Source organism: Calypte anna, chromosome 10 (genome assembly GCF_003957555.1).
Source record: "Calypte anna isolate BGI_N300 chromosome 10, bCalAnn1_v1.p, whole genome shotgun sequence".
NCBI classification, from domain to species: domain Eukaryota; kingdom Metazoa; phylum Chordata; class Aves; order Apodiformes; family Trochilidae; genus Calypte; species Calypte anna.
The window spans coordinates 13,196,942-13,210,115 of record NC_044256.1 but is presented as its reverse complement, the minus strand read 5'-3'; the positions used below and the strand labels follow the sequence as shown (position 1 = coordinate 13,210,115).

The 13,174-nt window shown below is 41.0% G+C and overlaps 1 protein-coding gene across 1 annotated transcript in view; it reads left to right on the top strand.

Annotated features, from left to right (window-relative positions):
• The window catches only part of ARNT2 (aryl hydrocarbon receptor nuclear translocator 2), a 94,904-nt gene extending 83,640 nt beyond the window's left edge, over window positions 1–11,264 (top strand). Inside the window, exons 16-19 of the mRNA XM_030456892.1 lie at window positions 492–630; window positions 2,589–2,754; window positions 4,893–5,029; window positions 6,637–11,264. Of these exons, the coding sequence (XP_030312752.1) occupies window positions 492–630; window positions 2,589–2,754; window positions 4,893–5,029; window positions 6,637–6,735 (541 nt within the window). The 3' untranslated portion in view covers window positions 6,736–11,264. The remainder of the gene's footprint in view (window positions 1–491; window positions 631–2,588; window positions 2,755–4,892; window positions 5,030–6,636) is intronic.
• Window positions 11,265–13,174: the final 1,910 nt, after the last annotated feature.

The following is a 13,174-nucleotide window of genomic DNA, read 5'->3' as shown; positions in this document are numbered from 1 at the left end:
GAAATTTTTAATACTTAACATGTGCTGCTTCATTTTCCAGGCAGGAAACAAATAAAGAAGTACTCATAAGTATCATCTTTAACATCTTTATTTTGGATGACATTTAAGAAAATGTTTAAATACTGTTGACTTTAAGTACAAATTTAAAATTAAGTACCTGGTTGAGTACTCTCTGCAAACAGGGTTGTTTTAATGTACTAAATAATAAGCCATTATGGAGCTAAATGTTTATGCACCATGTGTTAGACTAATTTTATTCTTGCAAGAGACTGTAGGAGTCTAATTCAAAATAATTTCACCCTCTGTGTCTGTTAGGACTGACATTTTAGAATGCCAATCCTACTTCATAGTTTTGTGCTGGTTTTAGGTAATTTTTTATTGACAGCTCAAACAATTAGTTTTAATCCAGTTATCAGAATTTCCATATATGGAATATCATGTGTACATCCAGAATATATCATACAAATGAGCTACTGTCTCTGTTCCTTTAGTTCATCTGTGGTACATGTGCCTGGTGTGAACGACATCCAGTCTTCTTCATCAACAGGCCAGAATCTGACCCAGATATCTCGCCAGCTAAATCAGAGCCAGGTTGCCTGGACAGGAAATCGACCACCGTTTCCAGGACAGGTATTGATTACAGGTGTTTTATTTTCATGGTCATTAAAGATTTTAAGTCTCTGTGCTTTTTTTAGTGGCAGTTGCTATGTTGCCATAAATCCCAGTGGAAGTTCTTGGGCTTTCACTGATTTTTATATGTGCACTGAATGAAATAGAAGAGGACCAGTGTTAGGCTTTAGTACTAAAGCTGTGCATTAAATCTGTCTTGGACTAAGAGTTTGCACCCAAGAGTGGTACCCACACTTAGCAGAATTATTGGGAAAAGGGCACATCCAAATCCAGGCATGAATTCAGAGTCAGGGCTGCTTAGCCTATTGCTCCTCCATCAGCACTGCCCACTGTGCTCCTCTGGAGCTCTGCACTGCTCATGCTGCGTTGTGTGCTGGAGGAAACTGCACATCCTCCATCAGATGCCCTGTGTTAGCTCAGGAATTAGCTCTTGTTCTGTGTAACAATAACAAAACCAACTGTTTTGAAACTCTGCTAAAGACAAGTCAATATGAATAATAATGTTTGATCTATAATTAATCGCTTCTCTTAATCACTCTTGACTTTCCATTGTTCACTAGGCTAGAATGGCATGTTGGCATGGGCACTGAAGAATTTTTCAGTAACTGAATTGTTTCCACATTAATCACTTATGCTTTCCACTGCTCAGTGTGCCTTGGTTATTTTGTCACACCTGGTCAGTGAAATCTGGTCATAACCTTAGCTTTTATATATATATATATATATATATATGTATATATGTATATATATATATATATGAATGTATGTATATATATGTTCTATGGAGAATGCTAAAAATTACTCAGCCCTTTTACTGTTCAAATTTTATCCAAAGCAACAGAATTTATATGTGAGTGTATGAAAACCAGAATTCATTCATCCATCATGAATAAAGTAAAATTGTTAAGCTTTTCAGAACTGACACATCATGCTCTCACTATCGTTGTGGAAACCATTAGAAAAATATGATTTCTTATCTTGGAATTGAGCAGAAGATTTAATAGCATCTTCATCATGTTATGTGCCTGTAGGGATCTGTTTTCCTCCCCCAGCTGCCCTGCATTTGTCCAAGAGAATAGCTTTGCTTGAGTGCATTGATTGCCAGTAACGGTGCACAATGTTAGGAGTATCCAGAGATGTAATCACCTTTAATTTCTATTTGTGGAATTGGAACTGCTGGATTTGTTCATAATGCAGGAAATGGTTTCTAAGTGGATTCTATCTGTAGCACATGGCTTTGGATCAGACACTTCAGCTTCTATAGTCTCACTGTACATGTTGTATATGTCTCAGTGCAGTCTTGCATTGTTTAATAATTTACGTAACATTCTGGGAGGTGCTATGACAAAGCCATCATGTAGATGAAAATGACAGCAAAGTGGTTTTTAATACCCTTGAGTTAACTCACCTAAGCAAAGTAAGACTGTTTCTTCCCACCTCCCAAGGCTGATGATTCATGGTGCCTCTCAAGACTTTTACAAGGCAAAGTAACTGCTGCCTGTACTTCTTAGTCAAGAAGAGAAAGTAGCTCATTAGCTCTGAAACTTTGTTGGCCATGTACCCCCAAGCACTGGAGACTGTTCCTGTGGGAACTGATAGCCATGATTTTACTGTGGCACTGCAAAAGCAAAACAGCTGGCAAATAAAGGTGAATACCTGTTCAGCTTGAGATTAATTCTCATAACAGAGGTGAAGGAAATCACGTTTTTTCAAATAGGTCAGATGTGGAGTACATGCAAGTTAATCAACAGGAGAGCTGTAAGCATTCCTTTATAGTTTGTTGTGTTCCTTTTGCAGCAAGAAGTTGGCTTTGACATAAATTAAGTATTGCTGAGACAGGAATAACGTGCCTGTCTGTGTCTGCAGAGTTTAAGTCTTTACATTGTTGAAAAGTGAGTCTGCTGTGCTGCTCCTCAACAGTAAAACTCCTTCCTTTTTGTTTACCCTCTATTCCTCAGCAAATTCCATCTCAGTCTGGCAAGGCTCAGTCATCTCCCTTTGGGATTGGAACAAGTCATACCTACCCAGCAGATCCATCATCATACAGCCCCCTTTCCAGCCCAGCCACCTCTTCTCCAAGTGGGAATGCCTATTCCAGCTTAGCCAACCGAAGTGCGGGATTTGGTAAGTTTGAAATAGCATAACACAGAAATAGGCATAAAAATTAAACTCTCTTCATTAAAAATCCTCCAGCATGTTCTTTTGATGGGTCAGTTGGGAAGCCAGGGTGATGAAAATGTTTTGCTTTCTCCTGTTGAGCGCAGTGGACAGAGATTACCCTTATTCTGCATCTCCTCCACATCCAGCAAAATTCAGAATATTGTGGCACTTTGTGGTATGAGAGAACTGGGCTTTTTTTAGTAAATATCATCATTAAAGATGCAAAATTGCTTATATTACCAGTACACATCCTCCCAAATTGTGGATAGTAGTTTCACTATCTTTTTACTTCTCAGGAGAATGCTTAAATGGCACAAGTTTACATTCTATTTGGTTTTGGGTTTTTTCAGAGATGCTTTATTGGAGTCCTAGAGACAGGACATTTTTGTGCCCACACTGCTACTGACCTAATCACAGCAGGTGCCATGTTTTGGAGCTGTTTTCTTTTCCTATTACATGCTAATTTAGTGGCTTGCAGACCATGACCCAGTGGGCGACCCCTTGATAAGGTTTCTGCAGTCCACCAGCTGAATAATATTCAAGAGTAAAAAACCATTGAATCCATCAGTGATAAACACATGTGGAGTCCATGAAAAATGTTGCTGACTGATAACAATGTGCAATGAGCTAATGTGTGACATTTTTCTGTTAGCCCTTGAGAATAAAGTGGGTGCAGATCTGTTGCAAATCAGCCTCATGGAGCCCAGTTCTCTGCAGCCTTGCCTAGAAAAAGTGCACTGGGACAGAGCTCTTCCCACACAGCTTATTTGTGCCTCTATTTCCATTACCACCAGGCTTTGTACATTTGTTTATGAGACAGCCTTGCATTTCAGGCCTAAGCTACTTGGCAAGAACTCTTTCACCTAATGAGAAACATTTCCTGACCTACATCAGTTTGGATACTATTAATAACACAGCCTTCACAGAGGCATATTAATGTCTTGAACCTCCGGCTGGCAGTAACCACTTTGCTAAAAAGAAGCATCATTTGTCTCAATGAGTTGATTCCAATGTATTGTTCTGAGAGGGGAAAAAAAAAACCAAAAAACAACACAAAAAAACCCCTTCAAACTTGCAGCTTTCTCTTAAAGAATAGCTTAGATTAATTTTGCTTTGGACCATAAAATGGGTGCAGGATTTCTGAATCAGCTGAATTATTGGTTGTGGCAATTTCGGTAAGGCAAGAGTTGAAATTATCTACTTCAGATGTGATAGAAATACAGGCTGTTTGCTTTCCTGTAAAATGTTCACTTTATATGGTGTAGCTGGTAGCCAGAAGTACTGGACTAAGCACACGTTTCTGTATTTTCTTGTCTGTCCTCATGACTGTCCTCATGAAAACTGTGTGTGCAATAGGTGAACAAATTCATGTGAGTGGCATCATGAGGTTTTTTTTCCTGGAAGATTTATTTAGAAGAAATCTATTTCTCCAAATTACCTTTTTAAGTGTACTTACCACAAAACCTTGCTGTTCACATTACTCTGTGAAATTTAAATACTTCTCAGACACCATCACTGTCTGAACAGGATAATAATTTGCTGTAAACTGCATGTTAAATAAATCATTTTGCAGATGGAGTATTGGAGGATGAGCTAGTCCAGCAAACAACACCCTGCATTTAAAACAGCCATGTCTACCTTTAAAATAGCAGTCTTATTCATATCTGCAACCTATCTGAGTAGATACTTGTGCACCCACTTCAAGAATTAGTCTTTTAAAGAAGAGGAGCATTCAGATGTTTGATTTTTAAGTGAAATGGCAAATATTCCTTATTAGTGATAAAAAAGCAGTGGTGGGGATTCTTGAAAGCTGTCTTCTAGTGCCTGGCTTGTGGTGTCATTCTGTGTTTTGCTGTGAGCATTCACCTGCCACATTTGTGCAACCCCAGCAATGAGTTTTTTTCTGGGCTTGCCCCCCCCCCGCTCTCTGGGCTGAACCTTCCTGCAGCTTCCACCCCTCCAGGGCTGGGTGTCACTCAGGGTCTTTTTTCTAAGACTCATTTGCAAGCACAGGCACTGATGGGTAAAGCCTCGAAAGCAGGAAGGTGTTTTGAAGCAGTTTTTCACTGACTTCTGCCCTTTTTCTCCTGTCTCCTGTCCAGCTGAAGGTGGCCAGAGCAGTGGCCAGTTCCAGGGGAGACCTTCTGAAGTCTGGTCCCAGTGGCAGAGCCAACATCACAACCAGCAGAGCAGTGATCAGCATTCGCACCCGCAGCCCAGTCAGACCGAGGTGTTCCAGGTGAGGAGAGTTCAGTGAGCCCCAAGTCCTCTGACAGCTTCTCTAAGCTGAAGAACCATGGCACTAACATCTATTGCATCTCTCTCTGTTAGCAAAGTGTAATCACTTTGTTCATAATGTAACCCAGAAGCATATTCAGGGTCATTCTGGTGGACTGATGGTTAAGCGGCCCAGAGAGTCACAGGGCTCCAAGGAGCATCTTGCTTGTGTCTCAGACAAGTGCTGTGTCCCACCAAACAGCTGATGGAATTGCTGGGAAGGTGGGCCAAGTGAGAAAGGGAGTAGTGGGCTCACCTGCAGAGCTTTTGGAGGTGATTGCATATTTGAAGGGGATTGGGATCATAGCTGGATGTTAGGAGAGGCTTGGATGAGCTCAGTTCAAAGACCTGCTTGGACTCTTTGTGGCTGAAGCCAGCCCTGGGTAAGCTGGATGTAAGGAGAGGACAACTTGAGAAGAGAGCCACCCTTCCAGGTCTGTACTTGAGGAGACCTTGGCTCAGAGGCCCCAGCAGCAGAATTGCCTTCAGAGATGGAAATTTAAACAGGTGAGGGCAGCTATAAGTTCCTCTTGGCTGGGTAGGAATATGGGGAAACATAAGATGAGTGCAAGTTTTGGTCAGAAAATGAAGGCTGACCTTGGCAGCTGAGAAACTGCTGGTTGTGTTTGCAGCCTCTTTCACCACCATGCTACAAACACCTTAGATGGATTTTAGTCTTTATTTTGGGATATTTCTCACTATACAGTAGCTCTCAGTAGTTATTCCTTCATGGAGCAGAAGCTGTGAGCTTTCTTATTTGTCTTTAAGCTTTGTTTTATTATAAGGATAGTGAGCCATCCCTAGCAAACTTGGCTTTGCATTAAGAGCTTAGTATTGCACGACTTGCAGGAAAAGTAAGAATTAACTCTGGTTTTTTTCAGTAAAAGCCTGTTCCCTGTGGCTTCAGTCTCCAGCTGAGAAGAAAGGTGGAATATTTTTTAAATCCTCCTGAGGAGACCTTACTTGGGTCAAGGCATGTAGGAGCAATTGCCATGAAATCTCATTTCTTCTGAGAAGTTCCTGCTATTTCCTCTGCCTTTGTACATGCATGAAGGCTGCTTGGGCCTCTTTTTAGCTGGGTTGGATGTCCAGACTTTAGTGTTTCTCAGAGGTCAAGGAGCATTAATACATCTGGTTCCAGGGTGCTGATGAGGCAGTGAGAGCCTCCCCAAACCTATCCTTTTATGGCAGGAGCTCCTTCCTGTAGGGTGCAGGTGTGGGATGTTAAATACTTCCCATATAGTGGAACCAGAGACTTTCTTCACACATAGCTGCCCATTCCAAGGGGAGCTCTTTCAGCCTGGGAGGAGGCTCAAATGTGTCTTGGTCAGAGCAGCAATCCAAAACTTTTGCACTGCTAACATCCCACCTCCTGTTCAGAAATGCTCCAGCAAAACATCAGCATCACATAACCCTTAGCCCAACCCCCTTCACAGGCCTGGTTTTCACCCTGTTTACCTAACCCTTGGCCTTTTCCCTTTAACACTGAAAAGATGAACAGGAAAGAGCTTGTGTCTGGATAATGTGTTAGCAAGTGACACTTCACTTTGATTTTTCCTTATCATGCAGGACATGCTGCCAATGCCGGGAGATCCAACGCAGGGTACTGGCAATTACAACATTGAAGATTTTGCTGACCTGGGCATGTTTCCACCATTTTCTGAGTAGCTTGTGAAGCAGAAATGGAAGTTCTTCTCCAAGGCCATTTCATTGTAATTTTGGCTCTGCATTTTCTGTATTGCATTTCTGTAGAAGCTACTAAAACCAGAAAACACATTTCTCCTGTTTGAGATAGTGGTGTAGGGCTTGCTCTCTCCTCCTTGGAGTGCCTCAGTGCTGACAGAGGAGCTCCAGCACTTGGTGGTGTTCATTGACAGCTCCATTTATTTTATTTTTTTTCATTTTATTGTCATCTACCTCAGAGATGAAAAACTTTGCTTGATTTATAAAAAAAAAAATCTCTGAGTCTTAAATATTTGAATGTGAATGATACCTAATATTTCCTTTGGATGGTAATTTTTAAATAGATAACGAAGTAACGAAGACTAACAGAGAAGGGGTAAGGTAGTGTCTTGTTACAGTGCCTACCACTCAATTTCGATGCCTTGCTTTAAGCTTAAGTTTCTGGAAGCAGACACAGTGTTCTGTTTTCTTTGATTCTTGTAGTTTTTGAGTCACTTCAAATGTGAGATTAAGCAACATAATGTAGGCCTCTCTCACCAGAAGATTCATCTCCACCTTTTCTAACTTAAACTTGAATGTGTGTACATTTTGGTACTTTATGTATATCTTGTGCTGTATCAAGTGAATTCCTGTACTGGTTTCTTTTGCCTTTACAAAGGGTCCATTCTGGAGTGTACTGAAAAGGGTGATGATACATGTGAAGGATTTAGCTATCATAGAAGTCTCTATCACTTCACATAGATATTCTTACTTTTAATTCAGGTGGTTCTCTATTCAGAACAAACATTTACTTACATAAGCTATTAGTCTGTTTTTGCACTGAAATGAGGCCTATAACTATACATTTCTCACTGGCTGCTTTAATTCCATTTGGTTTTGCTTTCCCAAAAATATTGCCTCGTAACAAATGACTGTAAACACATCAAGATTGCATTTTCTATGTCAGCTGCATTTCCTTTCTGTGAAATACTTTTTTATACTGTGAAACCGTAGATTTTAACAGTGCAAAGTGGTGGCCTATTACTAGGAAAACATTCAAGCTCATTGGCTGCAAGCAGTGAGATGGTTTTGTAGTGTATAATTTTTTTAGAGTGAGTTGGTATTGATATCAATTGGACTATTGTCCACTGCATACATAGTGATAACTTGAATATTTGCTTGGATTCCCAAGCAATCACTTCTGTTAAACCCCATTAATCCTATTCTTTTAAATATGGGATTTTCAGCTTACTACATTTTATGAGGACTCTTGACTCTACTGAATGCTAAATGCTTTTCCACAGAGGTAAGTTAATTAGGTTTCTCTTGGGCGAGTCACCTACCATATGTCTTTATCAGAAAAGTGGTAGAAAAATATTTTATTCAGTATTTTATATATCTGACAAGTTACAGCGATCAGATTTAAAGGTCAACATTTTTATCTGGATCATTTCCTCTGGGATGGGAGGAGAAGGAATCTCTCACAAGGACACGGAGCCCAGAGTTCCTACATGCTCATGGCCTTTGAGGCTGGATGGTGGTATCCAGCCTTGGCAAAGGAGGAATGGGACCTCTGCCCTCAGCCTTTGTGTGTTCAGGGGTCATCATGGACCTTGAAACAGCAATGCCAGGGCATAGCCCCCATCTAGAAGATCTTGATGTCTGCAGCAGCTCTTAGACTTCATGGCACCAAGATCTGCCTTCTCGTGGCTCCTCTGGAATTCTGGAGTGCCTCTGATGGGAGGCACCATGCACATCATTGTAGTTCATCTTGTAGGATGATCTCTGGAAAAGCAGGAAGGGCCCTGTCCTGCAGCCTGCTCTGACCACAGAAGTTTCATGCTGACAAACTGTCCCCTGGGACACAGGGACACAGCTTTAACACTTAACCATCCGGTCATGTTTCCATCTGACTTCTTTTTTCCTGGCCTTTTTGGAGGACAGCACATATTAAAAAGAGTCCTTCCTACTGTTTCTCACTAAATCTGGGACCAAACTCTTTCCATACGTGCAATTGGGACTAGGGACTCTTTTTATAGGGAATATTTTTATATCTAGATACAGTACTGGAAAGACCTCAGGTTTCCTGGTCTGTATTTGCCTCAGCAAAATCACTCTGAGAACAAAAAAAAACAAAACACTTTTATCTCTTCTGCCTCTGCCCAGAGATCAGGAAAATGCCTTCTTATGTGAGCAAGCCATGCACTTATGCATTATTCCTTTAAATACATGGATGTTTAATCTCTTTGGAGCCTTCTCCCTTTCCACTCATGCTGCTCAGATGAATGACTGTTCATTGAATTAGATAAGCAAAGTTCTGCTCTCCCAGAATGAAATTCATTGGTGTCTGTAAAATCTGCCTGGATTCTGTGCTGGCTGGAGCACTGTGGTCAGTGTCTGCACAGTGGGATGTGTGTCTAAAGGGGCAGACCACAAGCAAGGGAGCAGTAGATGAGCAGTTTATATCTTTGCCCAGAAGGTGCTTGATGTAACAAACATCACTTCTAAAATTTTTAAAGAACAGTTCTCTGTAAAAAGAAAAAATGCAGTTCTTCTGTTTTATTTTACCCAACAAACTGCTCAGAATATATTTATAATTTACTTTTCTACCTGAATTCAATATAAATTCCCTGATTTTCTTTCTACTAAGATCAGTGATGATAACCCCACCAGTGTGTCATGAGTTTTATACTACTGCAGAAGGCTTCTGGTGTACAGAATTTGGTTGTACAGTTAGCAGTGCACTGTTAACAGAATTTCAAGCACATCTCTCTTTTTTTGTTGTTGTTTTTTAAATACAGTATTAGGTATTTGAAGCCAATATGCCTGAGGCATCAGAGCATGGACTGTTTCTCACCTGGTAGACCACTCCTTCCTCTCCAGTTGGGAAAGGAGGTGGCTCTGTTTTAAGGGGCAGTCTGGATACTGCCAGGTTTGGGATTTCCCTGTGAGCCATTCCAGCCCACCATTTCTATTCTGCCAGTGCTTTCTTCTTGGCATTTCCACCCTCCTTTAGGGTCTCCTCCCATTCCCAGCCATCCCATCTCAGCAGCTTTCCCACGCCCAAGTGGGAGGTGCTGGGTTGCCCTTCCTGAGCCAGCAAGGAGGGAGTGATGGATAAGTGCTTAAGTTTGGCAACTTTCTGCTTCTGACCAAGCAAATGAGCACGTTAAGCATTTGCTACCACTGCTGGGAACCCAGCAGTGCCCTGGCTGTGTGCTGCTGTCGTGTCAGTGGTTTGCTCCTCTGAAACAGCCTCGTCCCACGTCTTGTGGCCAAAAAAATCTGCGTAGCGTTGGCTGTGCTGTATCTTTCTGTCATGTGTTTCGTTACTAAAGCGACTGACTTATTCTATAGCTGAAGTTATAAAGTGCATTTGGAATGCTAACGTTTTTATTACGTGCCCTTGGTGTAGCTTTGCTGGCACTTTGGCTGCCAGTTTTCACAATTTCACAGGTGGTGGATTTCTCATTTCTTCTGTGTTTTTTAAGCTGGAATTTTAAGCTGTGATTTCTGATAAAACTGTGTTGCAAGCTCAGCGTTTCTTAAAACTGAATATTTTGGTTTTTAAACTGATGGAGCAAGAAACTGCAAATAGTAATGGTCCAGGTGAGCTATTTCGATGAGTGGGAATGTAGATTGAGAAGATTTTAGATACTAAAATATTAATGTTCATTTATGCAGACAAGCAGTCCTGTTTAACAAGAGGGACTCCATCACATTACTTGTTAAAAGTGCTACTGGCAGTACCTACAGTGATGCTTTAACCAGATAGTTCCATTTGTAGCTTTGTTGCCTTTTTTTTTCTTCTTCTTTTGAAGTACAGTATGAAACTGTAAATACTTCTTGCAGTACTGCCTTTTTAACTCTTAATTACTTTTGGCACAGTGTTAAATAGTGTTGGATTTTCCCAATTGCTATGACATATATTTTTATACATAGGTGTACTCTTTTTTCAAGAATAATACAGCCATTTTGTCATTAATGCCTTATTAGTGTCATACTGCTGTTGCTCTTTGTTTGCAAGGTATCGAGTGGAATAATTTCTAGCTCAGATATTTTCACTTTTCCTGGCAGTGCTCAATTTTGGCTTCAGGTGATTTTTGCCAGAGTCCCATTTTTCACAGTTGTTAGCTGTGAGTGGAGGAGAACGTGGGGCCTCTTTCTAAAGAAAAGGTGATAGCATCTAATTGTGTTTAAAAGGTCAGTCATTTCCTACTCCAGACCAGAGTGCGTTTCACCAAGCTGATGACTGTGGGCACTGATTACTTTGTGTAGATTAATGGTCTTTAAAAAAAAACTCAGCAACAAAAAACAACTCCAAAAATGGGCTTCTGTCATTGTTAGGCACTTGGTTACTTATCTGTTTAAACTCTTCATATTGATGTGAAATTGTGCTGTGGATAAAGTGTATTTTGTACTTCTGAATGTTCTATATTTATGACTAACAGGTACAGAATCAGTTGTGTGTATGTATAACTAATAACTGCCTTTTTAAATTTCATTAAAATAAAAATGTCATGAGCTGTTGTTAATTCCTGTCTTTCTGAAAATGAGCAAGATACGCTGTTGGGAATTGTCAAGTAGGAAATAATCCTGAATTCTAAGATTCATGCCAAAAATCAGAAGATTAGGCATTGATCTTTGTCTCTGAAAGCTCCTCCTATGCTGTGTGGTAATGGATGGGAAGTTCTCCTTTTATCTGTCTTGTATAAAGGTTGTCCAGAGGGAGTGAGAAAGGAATGAGAGTTTGAGATCTCAACTTCTTTTAAAGCAAGTTCTATAAAAACACTCATTAACAGCCCTATATTGCTGATGACAATGAGGTGTGTGAATTGATATCTGTTATTGTAAAGGTTTTCATTAGAGGGCAATTGATTTAGAAACAATTCACAATCTGTGGCAATTTTTATTCATTCCCTAGGATGATAACACAGTGGTCTCCTTGCCCACCTTTTGGTTTCTTTGAACAAAGATAAAAAATACTTTTATCCTTCCCATAATCATTCATGTGACTTTTTCAGACTTTCTTAGGCAAAGTGCATTTGCCTTCCACTCTGGTTCTCCATTGTATTTCTGCTGTATTTCTTTGTTGCCTTGATAGTTTGTGGTCAGGATTTACCTTGCTAATAAATCCAGGAAGCTGATGACTGTACCACTGCAGGAGCTGCAGATGCTGTGCTCTAGGGCATGAGTTCCTGGTGCAGGGTAGGTGTTTTCCAGGACCATCTACTCCCTTTTCAGGGCTATGCCTGTGGAGAAGAGACATGGGTTCTGCTGGGGACCTGATTGAAAACCTGTGGTCAAAGCAAAGCTCTGGCCTTCATCAGGCTCAGCCACCAGCCCTACTTGTCACACTCTGCTAAGTGCCAGAGTTAGGTCAGTGAAAAGGTTCCATTTCCACTGCTTTGCTGTGAGTAGTGGGTTTTCAGTGACGTGGCATTCTTTAGGCACTTTCACAGCTGCTTGTGAAAATCTGTGAAGAACAGGTATGCCCCAGGCCATGAACCCTATTTGGAAATGCACTGTACCTTCATCGTGGCAGCAGTTTGGTGTTTCTTGAACACATTTTAATAGTCTCTTACTTGCTCTTGAAGAGCATTATCCAAATAGAAAGTCACACTCAGTGTTTGGTTCACCAACACCAAGCAGTGTGATGCCATTTGGATGTTTGAAGATCCCCCCCGTACCCACTCCTTTTAGTTTGATGATCATGAGCTTTGGGTCTTGTGCTAAATTGAGGACCTCTGGCCTCTAGGGTGACAGCTGGGTGTGGAAGTGTTGGGAGCTATTGGTTGGGTTTTTTTTGTCTGGAATCTGGGTTTGGAGATGCTAGATGTGAAATGGAGTCAAATGTTTGGTGACAAATGTTTTGGTGACAGAAGAAAGCCCTGACTGCAGTTTGTAATCCTGCCCCAACTCATGCACCCTCTAAGAGAAGACCAAATCACCCAACCCTTCGGTGTGTTGCTGCGTCTTATAAGTAGCAAGTTCCACCTTTTTGTTAAGGTGAGGTTTTTTTAAATACTTGAAATCTAGTTTTTAAAACAAGACTTGAAGCATAGAAGCAGTGCAAGGTGGAACTATATTGTTACATCCTACCATCCTAAACATGTTTTGGATGGTTCATAGGGCCTCCCCCAGATCTTGGCCATCCTTGGTTGCTGTGGCTAAGGACCTTTTGGGTGAGCAGTAGTTCCCCCTGAAGGGAGGCAGCTTTGGTCTGCAAAATAAAATCACTGTGTAGTTATTTTCCACTTAGCACTGCAAATACTGGTCAGATAGACACATTGTCACTGAGGAGCAAAGGTTTTGAAGGTCTAAGTTGCTGCTTTCTTTGCAGCTTTGAGATCTCCACTTTGCTAAATAAAGACCCAAGAGAAATGCTGCCCTGGCACACACACAAACAGAGCCCAAGCTGTCTTCTCTTCAGTGCATAACTTTC